The sequence below is a fragment of the Callorhinus ursinus genome, unplaced genomic scaffold (genome assembly GCF_003265705.2).
Source record: "Callorhinus ursinus isolate GAN/ISIS: 27379988/994484 unplaced genomic scaffold, GSC_fseal_2.0 scaffold4, whole genome shotgun sequence".
Classification (NCBI taxonomy): domain Eukaryota; kingdom Metazoa; phylum Chordata; class Mammalia; order Carnivora; family Otariidae; genus Callorhinus; species Callorhinus ursinus.
In genome coordinates, this window is record NW_027397066.1 from 80,633,038 (window position 1) to 80,650,878 (window position 17,841).

The 17,841-nt window shown below is 34.3% G+C and overlaps 1 protein-coding gene across 5 annotated transcripts in view; it reads left to right on the forward strand.

Annotated features, from left to right (window-relative positions):
* RAP1GDS1 (Rap1 GTPase-GDP dissociation stimulator 1) overlaps positions 1-17,841 on the forward strand; it is a 157,440-nt gene that overhangs the window by 55,592 nt on the left and 84,007 nt on the right. For 3 of the 5 annotated variants that reach the window (XM_025873473.2, XM_025873472.2, XM_025873474.2), the window contains exons 3-4: positions 8,563-8,685; positions 15,900-16,025. In XM_025873473.2, coding sequence (XP_025729258.1) covers positions 8,563-8,685; positions 15,900-16,025 — 249 coding nt within the window. Of the gene's footprint in view, positions 1-8,562; positions 8,748-15,899; positions 16,026-17,841 lie in introns of those variants that run through there. The other 2 variants (XM_025873476.2, XM_025873477.2) reach the window with 2 other exon arrangements.

Consider the following 17,841-nt stretch of genomic DNA (forward strand, 5'->3'; position numbering starts at 1 on the left):
GTTGTAGCAGTTGTAGTGCTAGACTTATTTTGAATAGAATTATCATCATTTTGCCAGTTGGTTGGTTGACCTTATTCTTTATGTCTCTAAACCCAAGTAAAATCATTTAATGGTCTCTCAAAGTCTTTTCACAACTTTTTCTGTAACAAGTACTGTTTCAACTTATAATCTTGCATGTTACTTTTCTTGAAGTGCTTTCGCTTGGTATTTCTTCCATTCGTTTCTCAGCATAAGACTTCTTTCTTCAGTCTCCCAAACACATACTTTTTTAAAATATTGATTTTATTCAAAATGTATTATAGTCAACTACTCCTGTGTCACAGCATATAACCTAGTCATTCCCCCTAATAATTAAAAGCCTCTACCAAAAGTTTCATAAAATTATTATCATTTCAGCATTAAGTCATCTATTCTGAGGTGTTCTTTAACCTTTGGAAAATTAACATCAAATTTGTTCTTGGTTAGTAATATCTTCTTTTTTGCTTCCCTATTCTCAGCCCTTTCTTAATTAATTAGTTCATTCAATTTTATTTTGAGTATAGTTGACATAATGTTACAGTAGTTTCAGGTGCACAACTTAGTGATTTGATAGGTTTACACATTGTGCTGTGCTCACCCCAAGTGTAGCTACCCTCTGTCCTGTTACATAGCTTTTACAGTATCATTGACTATATTTCTTATTCTGTGTCTTTTATTCCTGTGACTTACTCATTCCATACCTGGAACCCTGTATCTTGAGCCTCACCTGGCAACTTGTAGTTCCTATTCTCTAGGACTGTAGTTGAAAGAAAATATTTAATTTCCTTCTACAAAACTTTAAAAACTTTTCAATTTTACTTAAGCCAACATGTTTTTATTTGGATTTGTTTTCTCTTTCTAATAAAGCAATAGTAAATCTCTACAGATCTTGATCAGTTGTCTGCTTTTATGCTGTGTCTCTACATTTCTCTCTCTTTTTTTTTCTTTACTCTTAAGATTCTCCCCCTCCCCCCCCCACCCTTTTCTCCCTCCTTTTCACATTACACAGCCCTCCTCCTTGGAAGAAGCCGTGAAATTTGGGAGAGATGACCCTCATTTCCACCCCCAAGGTTATGGCATCTGTTCACTGAAACTGCTTCAGGCCTAAACTGATCAATACATGGCATGGCATTCATCTGGCCAAATTAATTAAGTCAGATTGGTTCAGTTCATGTGAGCCTTGGTACTTTTGGTCTTTTATTTTGAGGTGGGGAGGAGAGGTGTGTGGAGAGAAGAGACTTCTGTGTTGCTCTCCTATAAGACATGGAACTGGTATAGCCATTTTTCTTCTGTGATCACAAGCTCATCTGATTATGTCAACACACAGAAGAGGAGAGAATTGTGGGGAGAGCTCAGAGAAGTGGAGCAGGAGCCGGAAACCACTCATGAAGCTTAGTATACTTTCAGATTTTACAATTATGTGAATTGTAAGCTAGTCTATTGGAATATAATATTGGAGTATACAGTAGTTTCTGTTAACTTGCAGTATGTCCTCACATATACAGGTTTAAAATAGATTTTCTGTTTATAAAATAATTCCAGAATATGGTATAGAATTTAAAAATATAGAAAACAGGGACACCTGGTTAGCTCAGTTGGTTGGGTGTCTGCCTTTGGCTCAGGTCATGATCCCAGTATCCTGGGCTCGAGTCCCGCATGGGGGTCCTTGCTCCACGGGGAGCCTGCTCCTCCCTCTCCCTGACGCTCTCCCTGTTTATGCTCTCTCTCTCTCTCTCTCTCTCTCTCTGGCAAATAAATAGATGAAATCTTAAAAGAAATACAGAAAACATTTTTATTGTAATTTTTTTTATTTTATAAAATTTCTGTCATGCCATGTAAATGTAGTTTCCTTTTAAAAGACGTATTTTTGACCATCTATCCATGATGTTAAATATTTTTAAATGATATTTTTAATGAATTTATAATGTTCTATTGGATGGATAGACCTCAATGATAATTATCTATTGTTAGACATTTCTTAATTACAACTTAATTTAAGATGTGAGCCATTCTGCTCTATCTCCTTTGGCCAGGGTTACAGTAATATCAGTTTGAAGTGACTCCTTATCTTTTTTCCTTTTTATGTACCTTTTTGTTGTTTGTTTTTGTTTTCCTGGAAAAGTAGAGTAAATTTTACATCACATTGACTTGTTTGCATTAAGTATTACTTCCTTAAGTGCGTTTCTTGGATCAATCTTTTTTTATGATGCTACATTAGGAAATGATTTGTTTATTTGAGAAACAATGTGTAATCCTGTAGGCTTACAGTAAATATTAACAAATTAAGGACTTTAAAGAATCCTACTGAATCCTACAGATGTCAGATCTCTTTAGATTTCTTTATGTTTTCACCTAAGGTATTTGACAGTAGGGTGGAGATGGGTCTTTTACTGAAAATACTCCTTCACTGTGCTTTATATAACCTCATTGTCTTAATTCGCAGCGAAGAAATCTACATTTATGGGGCACCTGGGTGGTTCAGTTGGTTAAGCTTCTGCCTTCGCCTCGGGTCATGATCCCAGTGTCCTGGGATCGAGTCCTGCATCGGGCTCCTTGCTCAGTGGGGAGCCTCCTTCTCCCTCTGCCTGCCGCTCCCCCTGCTTGTGTGCTCTCTGTCTCTGTCTCTCTCTCTCTGACAAGTAAATAAAACCTTGGGGAAAAAAAAATCCACCTTTACTATAGGGGCCATATTTTCAGTACTTTCAACTTGTAAGTGAATATTCTGGTTATATACTCAGCTTTTACTATAATCATTAAAATACTTCCTCCTGGTGTTTACTTTCTCAGTAAATATCTTCTTTTAACCACAGAACTCTTAATTTTTTAGCAACTACTTTATGACCTAGTTAGTTGTAATTGTAAAGAAAGTAGTCAAATCAGTAGATCTCCCTACTTATTCTTGCAGTGCTTTCCAAACACATAACTTCTCCCACTCGCACAGCTTTCGTTATCCCTGGAATTGAAATGACTGCAAGACTATCAAAATCATTTATTGTAATTTTATAAAATGACTGTCACAACTTACTCTTTTAGGAAGACCTGTTACTGATGGTGAGTCATTGTGTAAATGGGTCTTTGTTCTGCCCTCTTTCTTTTCATGACTGCTTACATTTTCTTCCCTGCATCTCATATTCCTTTTCTTTGCTTAAAATCCTTGTTGGAGAAGAAAGATTCTCACCAGTGAAAGAAATGCCATTTTATTTATTTCCCATTCCCTACTTCATATACTTCCATTTTCTTTTAGAAACATTTATTTCTTCTTTGTCAGCCCTTACTTTAATCTTCTTATACCCAGCATATTCTTTTTATATGTTTTAAATCTATTTTAAACCTGCTTCACTTTCTCTATACTTAGTTCCCTTTCTTTCCTTCAGTCACTGCCTCAATTTATCTATCTCAAAATACTATACATCTCTTTATCACTCAGTTGTATTACTTCAGTTCTTACTCCTGCAAAATATGTCAAATAAAAATATTTCTCACAAAATACCGTGGTGAATCTAGTCAGGGTATTGTCATCACCACATATCTTTAAGTAAGTTGTGGTAGGAAGAGCACTAGACTGTAGGAACCAGAAAAACTGGATTCTTTTTCCTTTTCCAATATAATCTTATCATGTGGCCTTATTTGTAATGTGAAGAAAACATGACCTATAATGCTGTCTCACGTGACCTTTTTAAAATGATGAGATTCAAAATAAATAGATAAATAAAATAATGAGATAATATGTTTGAAATTGCTTTGAAATTTTAAAAAAATGCTCTCAATATAAATTTAAGGTGGTGATTATATTGGTCAGATATCATTAGAAAGATTGAATGGCTTTTAATCAACTATCTTTAAGTGAGGACACAGACTGAGCAGGAATTACCTAAAGTAGGGAGTGGTGGCCTTTCAGAGAGGAAACATATGCAGTAGGGTGGTATAAGATAAGATTAATTTGTATTATTACAAGTAACTTAGTGTGGCTAGAGTATAGGATATCAGTGGGGGAGTACCAGGAGATAGGTTGGGAAATATGACAGATGTGCTTGACTTTCATTAAATGTTATGGTGGATCATTTAAAGATTTGAGTAGAGGAGTCACATGAAATTCATTTCCAGAAGTTTATTTTGGTATCACTGTAGATGGCAGATGGGGGATGGGAGTTGGATTTAGGGAGACTCTTGAGGAGGCTACTGGATTTAATAAGGGTCAGAACTGAGAACTTGAAGTGACATGGATGTCGAAAGGATGGATACAAAAGAAGCTAGTGAGATGGAATCTATGGAACCTGTGCTCTGATTTAATGTGGGTAGTAGAAAGGCACTTACTAAAAGTGACACGTTTATGATCATTCTAGGGCTTCTGGCTTAGATGGATTCCCTGTCATTCACTGAGAGACTAGAATGAATTTGAGGGAAAAAGGGTAAATTTGATTTGGGGAATATTAAATTTGAGGTATTTATGGCATAGCCAAGTGCAAATTCTTTGTTTTCAGTTGGATAAAAGAAGAGAGGATTTGGGACTTGTCTGTGTAGTACTATGCCCACATTTGATGAAATGATGCCTTACATTTGGGTTAGATCGCCTAGGCATAGGATCAGGTCTTTTGTTACACCCTTTTCTAAAAATCCACCCTGAGAGGTAATACATAGTTCCCTAGGGAAGGAAACACTTGGACTTTTGATCCATGAGTCATATTCCTGGTCAATCCAAAATGTGAGTCTTTTCTTCATAGTCTGTCATAGGGATCCCTTGGACATATAATGTAAAGATACCAGTTTATTGTTCCTATAGCCCTAAACTCTTTTTATTGCTCTAAAGCAATACTATCTAATCTAAATACATTTTTAATCTAATAGAGTTACAGTAATAACAGTCATTATTTTTGTTTTTCTAACTTGGAGTTTACTATAAAATGGTTATCAGATGTTTTCCATTAATTTATTTTCATGTAGCCTACCTGCTGACATAACATCATAAATTCATCTTATCTTAGTAGCATACCTGAAAACCTCCCCTTGGTGATTAACTGTAAAGCCAGTTATTTTAACGTATTTACTTAGCAGCTTTGTTGGGAACTTTAGTCTTTCTAGAAGGAATTATAGGTTCCTTCTCATTCCACTTGCTCTCTTCCACTGGGTCATTTATTGGCCTTGAGAAGTTCTATGAGTAGTGCTTTAACTTCTCTTAGATGGCATTCTATGGCATTGTATCCTCGCTTCTTGATTTACTCTTCTTTCAAGTTTCTCTGACCTGATTGCCCACTTTTCCTGTTCTTTCTTTCACTGGCAGTTTCATAACTAAGTTGCCTGCCTCCTTGCCATCAAGAGGTTAGGTGGAGTGTGGACATAGGACTCCCAGGGCAGAATGAGTGCTTATAGAGCTTCCAGGCCACTGTGATGAACAGGACTCCTGCAGTCACCCCCACAGATATTACTGTAGAGTAGCAATTGTCCTTCATATATGGGTCCTTCAAAATTCAAGGTCTGCCAGCTGCCTATAATTTGTAGACATACTCAAACATTTTTATGACCGCACCTAAATGTGAAGGGGGAGAAAGATGTGGAATTGATTCTTACAAACATTTAAAAGGAGCATAGTTAAAATGTCAATAGTAGTCTGGCTAAAGATAATGAAAAGTCTACCTTTAAAAAAAAAAAAACTGATCACAGTGCATGATTTCTTTACAAGTAGTCAATCATTTAGATTGCAAACACTAACCACTGACTACTTCTTAATGTTCTTTTAAAATTATTTCAAGAGTGCTCACAGATATCTGAGAACATCTTTTAGTTCACAGATAAATATACCCTTTGAGATGCAATAGAATGCCAGTGCAGAAAATATATATGAAATGAGACTGAAACTTTGTAATTATTTATTGTACAGTGGCATTTTAGTGATAAGCAGTATTTGGTTATGTTTCTTTGCCAAAGGAAAGAAGATAATTCTCAGCTGTTTAATTTAAATTTGAAACTTACAAAGAGATCCACATGCTAGCCAGTTAATAGAATTCCTGTTAGATTTTTCTAAATTGTATATCAGGTTTATATGAAAAAATTTTTTTCCCTTTTATTTCTCTGACAATAGCATTAAAAAAATACTGTTCCCAAATCTTCATTCATTTTAGTACAGCTGTTTTCCCAATTTCTTGGATTGTAAACTGTGGCAAGACTCATCAGAATGTAAGGGGTTGGTATATGTTTTTGTTTCCTTTTCCCCCCTTGCCCCTAGTGTTCAGCTCTGATGTTAAGTCATTCTTTCAGTTATGGTTAAAATGAGACATGCATGGGTGATTTGCACTTAACTGCTCGCCTCCACACACACAAATGCCTCAGCTTCACATCTAATCGTGATTCATGCCTTATGCCAGACTCTTGCTGTCATCCCAGCATCAGCAGATGGTGGGACAAGACCCCTGGGGCAGTCTGCCCCAGCATTCTGGGGTTATACATCTTGTGGTAGCAATGGTCAGAAAAGGAAGGATTTTAATATGGCAAATTGAGTTCAGTTCTTTTTGGCTTCTTGGGGGAAAAAATCAAGTAATGGAAATTTGGTGTCTGATTTTCAGGTGTTATCTTAAAAACTTATTTTTTAGTCCAAGAAACAAAATAAAAGCAAAACATCACATTATATTTTATAAATATATAAAATTGTCCCTGCCGAAAGGACAGCTTCTGTGTTTAAGTCCCATCATGGGTAGTTTATGTTTGTAATAATCTGAATTATGAGAAACATAGTAAGAAACTGCACACACAAGGGTAGGTTTCTCTAGTCATGCTTAAGTAAGTTTTCTGTTCAAAAAAAAAAAAAAAACACCAGTGGATGCCAGGTAAAACACATGTCAATTTGTTAGTGGCACAGAATCTGAAGTAGTTATTTATTCTCTGTGATTAGTATGATTAGTGACTCTAGAAAAGTTTACTTCATTTTTCTGGGCTCTGTTTCTTCACTTAATAAATAGGGTTATTTTAAAGTATCTCCAAAATTTCCTTTTTATTTTACTACATAAATATAAGAAACTAAAATAGTATTTGCTGTATGAAAATGTACTAGGCTTATGGTAGCAACAGGAAATGCATAGATGGAGTTTGAACATGGGATAATCTTGGTTACTTCATCTATAGTACTAATGTCTTAGGTGAGCACACACGTATAACCTGTTGCAAATAACTTTTTTTAAGGTAATAAATCCATGGAAGTATAATTTTCCATATAACTTTCTATTTCTTCAGAATCATTTCACAGTTCTAGCTTCTTTTGATAATGTTAAGAGAGTGTTAAAGGTTCTTTAGCTCAGAATCCTGCATAGTCAAGGGGTGCACAGAACAGTGGTTTTTAACTTTTTTGACCAGACCCTATAATTAGAAATACATTTTACATGGAGTAGTACACGTGCATACACGTAGTTCAAACCAAAGTTGCACTGTTTTACCTTATTATGGGCAAAAGTTTTTTCTATTTTGTTGTTGTTGCAGATGTTAATTTTGTTTCTCTTTTTAAGAAATTACTGGTTCTTGTTCACCAAGCCAGAGTTGCTAATGGATTGGGACCCACAATTTGAAAAACACTATACTAAACAATCAGTACTTACTATAAAGAAATACATTATTTGGGGGGGTAGACTCTCAGATTATTAAAAATGATTTTCCTATTCTATGTTGATCACAACAGGTGCCGTTTACTTAACAAGCAGTCTTTAGAGTTCCCTCTTATTTGTATGTATATCCAAAGGATGTAAAGGATATAGGAGACCAAATTTAAATTGGATGATTTAATGAGCTTTATAACTCTCTAAATACATGCCATTCCTCTTCATTGTTTAGAATCAAATAGTAATTTTAAGTTTTATTTCCTTGAGTTTTTCTTTACTTCCATCATCATTCCAGTGTTCTTACTGTCTTTTTATAGGTCATGCTTTCAATAACAGGTACATGAGTGGCTTGGTTTCATAGAAAGGCTATTTGTATTTTAAGAAGAGAAAGAAAGAAGTAGGGGACTCTTATATTTCTATATCAACAAATAGAGTTCTGAACACCATGGCCTTCTTGCTGTTTACTATTTCTCTTCTTCATTAGTGGTCATTTGAATGAGTTATATGAAAAACATAGTAGTCATTGGAACTATATAGTCTCCTCTGTATGATTCCATATAAAATGACATAGGTGAGTTTTTTGCTCATTTAATTGCCATTAAGAATTTCTATAGCATTGTAGGAAACCATAGAAATTACATATATAATGATATTGCCTGCCATTAAGAATTCAGAGGGGAAGTAGGAAAAAAGCATTCCTAGTCTGAATAGACCAGGTTGGAACTAACATTGAAGAGTAAATATGGTGTACAAATGGTATATTCAGAAAAGATTCCTTTATAATCTGACTTTAGATAGACAAAACATTGTATTATAAAGTGTTTTGTGCAAATAAAAACTCAAGATAAAAGCAGCTTGTTTTAACTGAAGATTATAAACATATATTTATATAAATGTATATAGATAGTTGTCAGTATTAGTGTTGAAGATTTTCATTTAAGTTCTTTGTATGTATCTCTTTCAGATATGGAAACAAGTGAAAAAATCCAAGGAAGTGGAATACTTCAGCTGTTTGCAAGTCTGTTGATTCCACAGTCTTCCTGCACAGCCAAAGTAGCTAACATCATAGCAGAAGTAGCCAAAAATGGTGAGGCTTTCCTCAAGAACTTTTCTGCTGGGAACATCTTCAGTTTTACACCTCACTTGTCAGTATGTTTTATTAATTTATGTTTTAATTTTGTAGATTAGACATTGTCCATTTCTTTCTATTTCTCTTTTCTTTGACTTTTTCCCATGTAATTGTTGAAAATGACTATAGTTATAGTCATTCTATTCACATTTCCATTCCTTCAGAGTAGAGTTAAAGGAAAGCCACACCTGTGTCATAGATGTCTTTGGTAATAGGATTCTTAAGCTTGCCACTGAGTCATTCATCTTCATTGTCACGGGAGAGCTCACCTTTTTCAGTATATATGTTGGTTTGTATTATACCCAGATAAACTTCCCCTTCTTTTCAGGGAGGTGGGGGGTCTGACCTATGCTACTAACATTGGCACCTGGCACTTGACTGCAGCAGTGCAGCTGGAATATATGTTCTGTTTCCTGCACTCACCTTCGTGGGACACATTTATTTCTTAAGTCTCCATGTAAGAATACTATGGAAAAACAGCAATGACAGCAAAATTTAGATTGTGTAATAGCTAATCCATCCTATTAGAGATGGTTTCTATCTAGTGAGAGATTCTTTGGAAAAACTGTATTTTAGCAGAAATATTTGCACGTGATTTTTTTTTTAAGATTTTATTTATTTATTTGAAAGAGAGAGAATGAGAGAGAGAGAGAGCACATGAGAGGGGGGAGGGTCAGAGGGAGAAGCAGACTCCCTGCCAAGCAGGGAGCCTGATGCGGGACTCGATCCTAGGACTCCAGGATCATGACCTGAGCCGAAGGCAGTCGCCCAACCAACTGAGCCACCCAGGAGCCCCTGCACGTGATTTTAATTCAGTTTGAGAAAAACACTGACTTCTTAAAGCAATTTTTAAGCGTAAGGGAAGGCCACATTTAAAATAATATCTTTAGCGTGCCTCGATTTTCGAAATTTGATATTTTTAGGACTTTTATTTTAGCAATTTGCATATATTATACTTTAAAGAGAAGAGATTTTTAAAATTCTGGCTTCATTTGTGTAATCAGTATGGCAGGTGGCATTGTAAAGTACCAGTATGTGTTGTTTTTTGGCCCAGTAAGACAATTTGTTCGTGTGTGTTACCAAAAAAAAAAAATTGCAGTGAAATTTTTTCATTTGTTTAGAGGTTCTCAAAATGTCTTTCAAATTCCAATGAGGTTCTGTATTGGTAAATCATTTTTTGGTTGTTAAATGAAAACTGGCCTCTTATTGTTTGTATGTCATATGTAAGCTACTGTAATTATATAATCGTTATGCTGTGCTTTGGATTCGAGCTGGTCATAACTGGTCAGATTCCTAGTGGTAGGGGAGTATTTAGTGTGCTTCAAGCAGATTTGAACTGCTCTGAATAGACAGTGATTATCTTGGGATAACAAAGAACTCCTGAAGCAGATCTAGTTTGAGAATGGAACCCCTCTAGATGGTATTTGTTAACCTAGACCAACCACTACCTGAATCTGTTCTTAGATGCAATACAGCTTGATTTCTAAGATCGGGTGGTTCATTTTTTTAAAAAGATTTTATTTATTTATTTTAGAGAGAATGAGAGACAGGGAGCATGAGAGGGAAGAGGGTCAAAAGGAGAAGCAGACTCCCCGCTGGGCAGGGAGCCCAGTGCAGCACTCGATCCTGGAACTCCAGGATCATGACCTGAGCTGAAGGCAGTTGCTTAACCAACTGAGCCACCCAGGCACCCCTAGGTGGTTCATTTTTAACTTCATGGAAATTACAGTATAGATTTCCAGAAATCAATTTTTTTTCTTAAAACCTTTTAAGAATGAGTCTACATACTAACTATAACATAGATTCAGAAATTTCGGGTAGTAAATTTTTGTGAAATGAATTGCCATTCCTCTATGATCTTACTTAATATCAGTCCTCATAATACTTCGTCACAGTTTCATGATAATTCTCCTGGTATAGGTTGCTGCCAGTAACACTCTAATGGATGACAGCTACGTTCTAAAGACATAATAGAATTTTTAGAATTTATGCTTCTGATCAGAGGCTTGTTATGGCATATTACTAACCTCTACTGATTAAAATAAGTAGAATACATTTAAATACTTATTTCTTGCTTAATCACCACATTGTTTTTGTAAGTGATTGGCTGAGAAAGTGAATCAGAATCTTCTTTTAAAAACAAATATCTTCAGAAATATAGCATGATTCAACAGAGTACATTGATTGGGCTTGTCTTCTTGTTAGGAACTTGACAATGAAAAAAAGATTATATGAACCAGAGTTAAAAAGAGTTTGGAAGTTGATTTGTTCATCTTCACTCTGCTGCTCATTTTATGTAACTACAGAGGAGAAATACTAGCATATACTTAGATTCAGGTTAATCTAAAAACATAGTTACGTTTACACTTGCACATCCAGAAAACCCTCTAAAAATCAACATACCTGACTGTGTACTAATGTTCAAAATCCAGAGGATTAGCAAGAAGTTTCTTGGGCAGGTTTAATGTGGGAGCATAGCTATAAGCATAAATTATAGTAAAAGGTTACAATACCTTTAAATAAAGCATTCCCCTGTATAATATACTTAAGACTGATATGAGGCAAAGGAAAAATAAGCAAGATAGGAAGTATCTATGAATAGTTTCTTCTTTTCAGAATTGTACTCTCAAGGTATAATAATAATAACTTCCTAAAACTAGGTGCTGCTGTTAATGTGCCTACATTGTGCCGGGTGTTATGTACATTCAAATTCTTATAACAAGCCCATATGAGATAGGATTATTTTATGCACATGAGAAAACAGGTTAAATATCTTGCCTGTCTTTACAGCTAGTAGGTGGTAAAGCTGGGATTCAAACACTTACGTGATAATAGTTGGAATTTATGCTTCGCCTTGTCGCTTCTGCTTTACTTCTCTTCAGTAAAGGAGATTTTATGAAAGAAGTAGAAAGTGTACTAGTGGTCTGAATGCAGGGATAGCAGCATATGACCTGAAAGATTAGGCTTATAAATGAAGTTAAAATGTGTAAAAAGCAAACAAAAGATGAACTACTTTGTATCTCTTCAACTAGTCCTCCAAAACAATAGTTGCCTGCCTTGGACCATCAGCATCAGATTCACTAAGAACTGATTGGGATACAAATTCTTGGATCCTCCCACTTAGACCTACTGAATCAGGAACTCTAGGACTGGGGCCTGCCGTCTGTTTTAACAAGTCTTCCAGGTGATTCTCATGCCTATAAAGCTTGAGAACCAAATCGCAGTCTAAAGTAATACAGAATCAGTAATTTGGATCGATATTATGCCTTTTCCCCTCCATCTGTGCTTTATCAGATTGTAAAAGTGTTTATCAAACTTTTCCCCTTGAATGCTCTGAACAAAAGTTTAAGTGTACACCCAGGATGAACTAGAGAGGCCACCACTAGAAACATGGAAGTCTCCTGCTTTGTCTTGTAAATTTATTTGTTTTAATTTTGCCATCTACTCCATAACAAGGATATGTTTATTTTAGTATTAAATATATGTATGCTCTAGAAAAGTTGTTGAATAAAATTGATACTATCCCCACCAACCAGAGAAATTCACCAGATTGTCAGGTAGCTAGCTTTAAGTATACCTTGATATTGCAGTGTTGGAAGCTTAACCTCAGTCATTTTGTAAGAATTAGTTACAGTTACCAGTATTAACTTTTATTTTTTAACAAAAGGCAATACAGTATAAATGAAAAATGTCAATTCAGCAACCTGTGTATAAAAGTCACTGGTTCTTATGTATTCATGCCTCATAGTTGTCCTTGTTCTTCTAAACAAAAACATAAAAAGTTAAGAGTTAATAATTATAGGAAGCTTATTAGAGAAAATTCAAACTGAATATACATTACTATTTAGTCTAACATTAAGGTAGACTCTAACACTCAAATGTGTTTATTTGGCTTATAGAGTTAAAAAAAGTTTTAATAAAATAGATTTGGTTCCTTCAGGCAGCTGAAAATGGGGAAAGTATGTATATGTAAGGCTTTTAATATTTGATAAGCAGATTATAAAAAGTAGATTTTATAAAAAGAAAACTATTTTATGATTTTCATCACAGTGCTGTACTTCATGATGATGCTGAATGAGTACATAATTCAAGTAGGTTTGGGAAAGTAAAAGCAAAAAAGAAAGGAATACTGGATTCAGAAAGAAATAGAAATAGTCTGTCAAGCATTTATTGAGTGTTTCACTACAAAGGAAAAAAAATACTCTTTAGTAGAAATCAACTTTATGTTAATGAATTTGGGTTGATATTGAGATAGAGCAATGCCTATTCCTTGAACTTCTATATTGAATTTCTATATTGAAGTCCATACATTATGCAAAAAACAAAATGAATTTTATCTTGTATAGACACACATAGAAGCATACAAATACTTAGTGGTTTCTGCCTTCTGTTGCATAATGGCTTCCACTGACTATGGATTCTTCACTCACTATCATTCTGTATGTATCTTACTTTGAGCCTTAGCCTGACAGTCCTTCCCTCATTCCCCAGGAACTTTTCGGTTCTCTGGAGTTCAAATTACCAGGAGAGGATCTGATTTTTTTTTTTTTTTTTAAGTTCATTGCTGTTGTCCTGTTTAGCAGATTTTTTGAACTAGAACATCTGATAGGCTATTGGCCAGCCTGTATATAGTCTGGACTCGAGTCAGAGTCTAACCAGCTATGATCAGGTAACAGGCTTATGTAATATGAACTAGGGATGTGGGTAGTGGGAATCCCTTTGAACAAGGATGACTGTCACAGCCATTCATTCTGTAGCCTCTATAATATTATATATATAATATATATAAATAAATAATATATAATGAAATATATTTTAAACATATTCCTTATAAGTTCATGGTATATTTTTACATCTATCCATGTAAAGTAGGTAACTTTATGTCTTTAAACTTTATGTCTTTAAAACTAGCTAAAGGGTGCCTGGGTGGCTCCGTCGTTAAGCGTCTGCCTTTGGCTCAGGTCATGATCCCAGGGTCCTGGGATCCCAGGGTCCTGCTTACCCGCATCAGGCTCCCTGCTCCACAAGAAGTCTGCTTCCCCCTCTCCCACTCCCCCTGCTTGTGTTCCCTCTCTTGCTGTGTCTTTCTCTGTCAAATAAATAAAATCTTAAAAAAAAAAGAAAAACTAGCTAAAGAGGGCTGCACTCCTCAGTTAAAAAGCAAACTGACTGAAAAGCAGAAGTTTTAGAAGGGAGTTTACTTTTGCCAGGGACTGGCAGTATTGCCTTTACATTGAAAGCTGAGGAATATATTAGTTTTATTTTATTTTTATGTGCTTTTTTAAAAAAATTGAGGCACAATTGACCTATAATATGGTGTTTGTATGCTTTTGTATAAAAAAAAACAGTTCAGAACAGTTTTATTTGATTCTGCAATTTTTCTGTAATTATTTATTCTCTATCATTTCAAGAATAACTGGAGCTATTGATTGTACCATCAGAATTTTGAAAGATGTGTTGGTATCATATAGACCATTAGAGCATCAAAGCAAAGAAAAATAGTACCTCATCAGTGTTGCCATCGCATGAAAAATAGCAACAACAAACCAAACAAGCAAAACAATAAAATATAACAACAGCTTCCATTTATGAAATAAGAGTGCAAATCAGACTATTCCTAAATTTCTTATTTTAGTAGTTACTTCATTGTTGGAAACTAGGCATAGGGAAAGGTAGAAAAGATAATGAATATCCATCTTTAAATTGATTAATTTGAGTTGGTGACATGTTACTTTAAGATTTGAAATATATAAAGATCCTAAAGTGATCATTAAGTTAAGAGGTAGACAAGTAGATTGATGTGTCATCCCCTATAGAAGATGGTCATTGAATTCTTGAAAGTATATATAGCATAATTCGTTTTCCCAATAGGGAAAACTCCCAATAGGGAGTTCAAACAAACAAACAAACAAACATCAACAGTAGACTTGAAGATTAACTTTAGAAGTAAGAAGTACTTCTTAAATCTTAGAAGTTTAAATTACAGAGAGTTTTCAATAATACAATGGTAAGTAAGTAAGAGATGTAATAGGAATGCAGTCCTTTGTTTAGGTAGAGAGGAATACCTCTGTGATTCATAGCTATGTCATGGGGAAACAAAGTTGTTTCAGAGGTAACAGCTCACATAACAGCCCTATATGATGTGCTTTAGGAATTTGAAAATGAAGAAAAAAAGAGAGGGAAGATTTCTGATGATGGCACTTGTGGAACAAACTAAGGAGTAGACTGCCTTGAAAGTAATAGTGAAAAGACAATGATTTTTTTATTTAGTAGGATGGGTTATAGGTTGAGGAATTAGGTCTGTGTTGACTAAGTGCCTTGACTAGTACATCCTGCAGTAAGTCATGATGTCCAGAATGATAGTTCTCATATTGATTATTTAGAGAACTTTCATTAATTGGATATCATTATTATCCTTCAATTTTGTAGTAGTCCATCATGAGACACTGTAAAGAAGTTTATGTCTAATCATCATGACTATGATGGTATCATTGGGGGACAATAAATTTGAGAAAGGTTTACTATAGAACTAAAATGAGTTCGAAGTATAAGAAAACTTAACATTTGGTACTTGAGACCTATGAATGTGTGACATCACTCGCAGCAGATGTGAGTGATGCATAAAAGTAAAGAGTAGGAATTAAGGAATAGATGATTTTACTAGGTCGTAGCCACTGAAAAGGACCTATTATTTGTAATGATACACTTGAAACTTTAAAAAATATTTTGTCTTTTTAGAGAACATATAGTGAAAGAAGAGCGAGAACATGTGAAAATTTGCACAATTTGATGGCTTAGTTTATAACTGTAGTACTTTAATTATCACACTCATGGAAAGAACATTGCCAGTGTTTTGTCACCATATATTGCTTCCCAAGCATTTTCATTACTATGAGAAGATAGTGATCAATTAGGTATAATGAAAGTTAATTAAAAATCTTTTGGGTTTATGACAAAGACTGTCAACAAAGAAAAATATGACCCCACTCATTTTGTGTACTTATTTCACTAAGTATTTAGTAGAGTTATAATGGTACTTTTGAACAGAATGTACTCTTCAAATGGTAAGCCATCTTAAACCTTTTAATAGTAGGTAGGTATTTTATTAAAGGACATGATTATATAAATTGTGAATTTTTAGATTTTTAATTACCTATGTCTCTTATTTTCAGAATTTATGCGTATTCCGTGTGTGGATGCTGGATTGATTTCACCACTGGTGCAGCTGCTAACTAGCAAAGACCAGGAAGTGCTACTTCAAACGGGCAGGGCTCTAGGAAACATATGTTACGATAGCCGTAAGTGTTGAAATATCAATGATACACTTAAAAACTTTTTTTAAAGAAGTATGGTTTTGAGACCAATTTCACTTTTAGTGTTAGCACTTTTTTATACTAAGGCACTAACATGGGCCAATATGACTTAGCTCTGCTTACTCAGCAGAACCAGTAGAAATTTGGGTCATAGCATTCTTAACTATGAAGTTAAGGAAATGAATTATTTTCCTCTGCTATCACAAATAATACTTTTGGAGGAAAGTAAGTCAGTTTCTAAGAAATTGGGGCTTTTAGTTTTAGAAAAAATACATATCTTTTCAGTTAGATTTTATTGAACTTCTGTCTCTGAATGAGAATGCTTATGAACACAGTTTTTTCAAGTATCTAAGCCTGTCCAAATAAATTTTTAATTACTTGCAATTCAGTATATCCATTCATAAAAACCATCATCTTCTCAAAAGCCACATTGGCCCACTGCATTTGCATTGACTCCATTCCTATTTGTCATAATGTCACACTGTCATCCTCACGACCTTCTATAATACACTGCTCTGCCAGATAGAGAGAAAGCAAGAACTTGGGTATGGGTATATTACAAAATTTTCTACTACTCCTCTCCACATTTATGTAAATAAAATACAAAAAAATCTTGAGTATATTCAATTTAATTAGCCTTATCCTGGATTTTCCTTAGATTTACATTTTCTGAGCCAGAAACACATACTTTAACATTTACCTTTAAAATCTCCTAGGAATTTAGTTCTATTATTTAACTAGGATAACTCTTACTGTTTATTTTCCCCATTGATTTCATGCACAAAAGACGTATCTCTTTGATAATAGGCCAGTGCTTCAAAAAGTGATTTTTGCATGTAAGCCAGATAGAAAATAAGGTCATGAACATACTTATGATAAAAGAAAGAAGTAGAAAAAAGACTGAAACTACAACTTCTCAGTTATAATTTGTAGCATTGATGGTAAGGCCAGCCTCATTTATTCTTCTTTCCTTACTTTTTCTGGAACATTATATATTATATCTGAGGATGTGGATGTCTTAATATGAATTTTAGCTTATAGCTTCTAGTCCCCAATACTGGTTATAAATTTATCTACTGTTCCTTCATTCCTGTGCCTTTTATCCTAGGATATTAGCTTTATTTAGAAACTTCTGGTACTTTATGTTTATAACTTTGCATTTTTATATAGGATTTTTTTAAACATCATGGCTTATAATATTAGCTTTCCAGAGTGAACCATTTAAGGTGTATTTTATATGATTAATTTTAACCATATATACTAAAAAAGCCTCTACAGAGTTATAGTCAAAGATTGATGGCATGTATTTGGAGAGCGTTGATCATTACTATGTTTATTCTTCCCTTCTGTGTATATTACTAGAACTTAAGTCTATCATAAGTATTCTTTAATCCTGGTTCTGTTTAATTATTCTTAAATTATGCATTGTTTAACCATAGGAAATAACTGTTTTGAGTACTTTTTTCCTGGACTTTCCCTTAATTTTGGCACGGTACAAGAAACACTCATACTGATCTCTTGTCTCATATTTTTATGGGCACAGTAATTTATTTCCTGTGTTCTCTAAGGAACCTTGAAGTTAGGGTAATAAATGTGTAGTTAATAAGATTATCATTTTGATGAAACTAAAGTCCATTATTATAGTGTTTATCATATCTGTTTGCTCTGTTCGTATGAGGTATACAGTATAAAGTCTGTGGATATGCTTTAGGCTATGAAGTTAATTTTTTTGTTTCATTTATTTATAAATAATTATAACCACTTCATTTTCACTCAATTCAATGTAATTTATAGTTAAGTA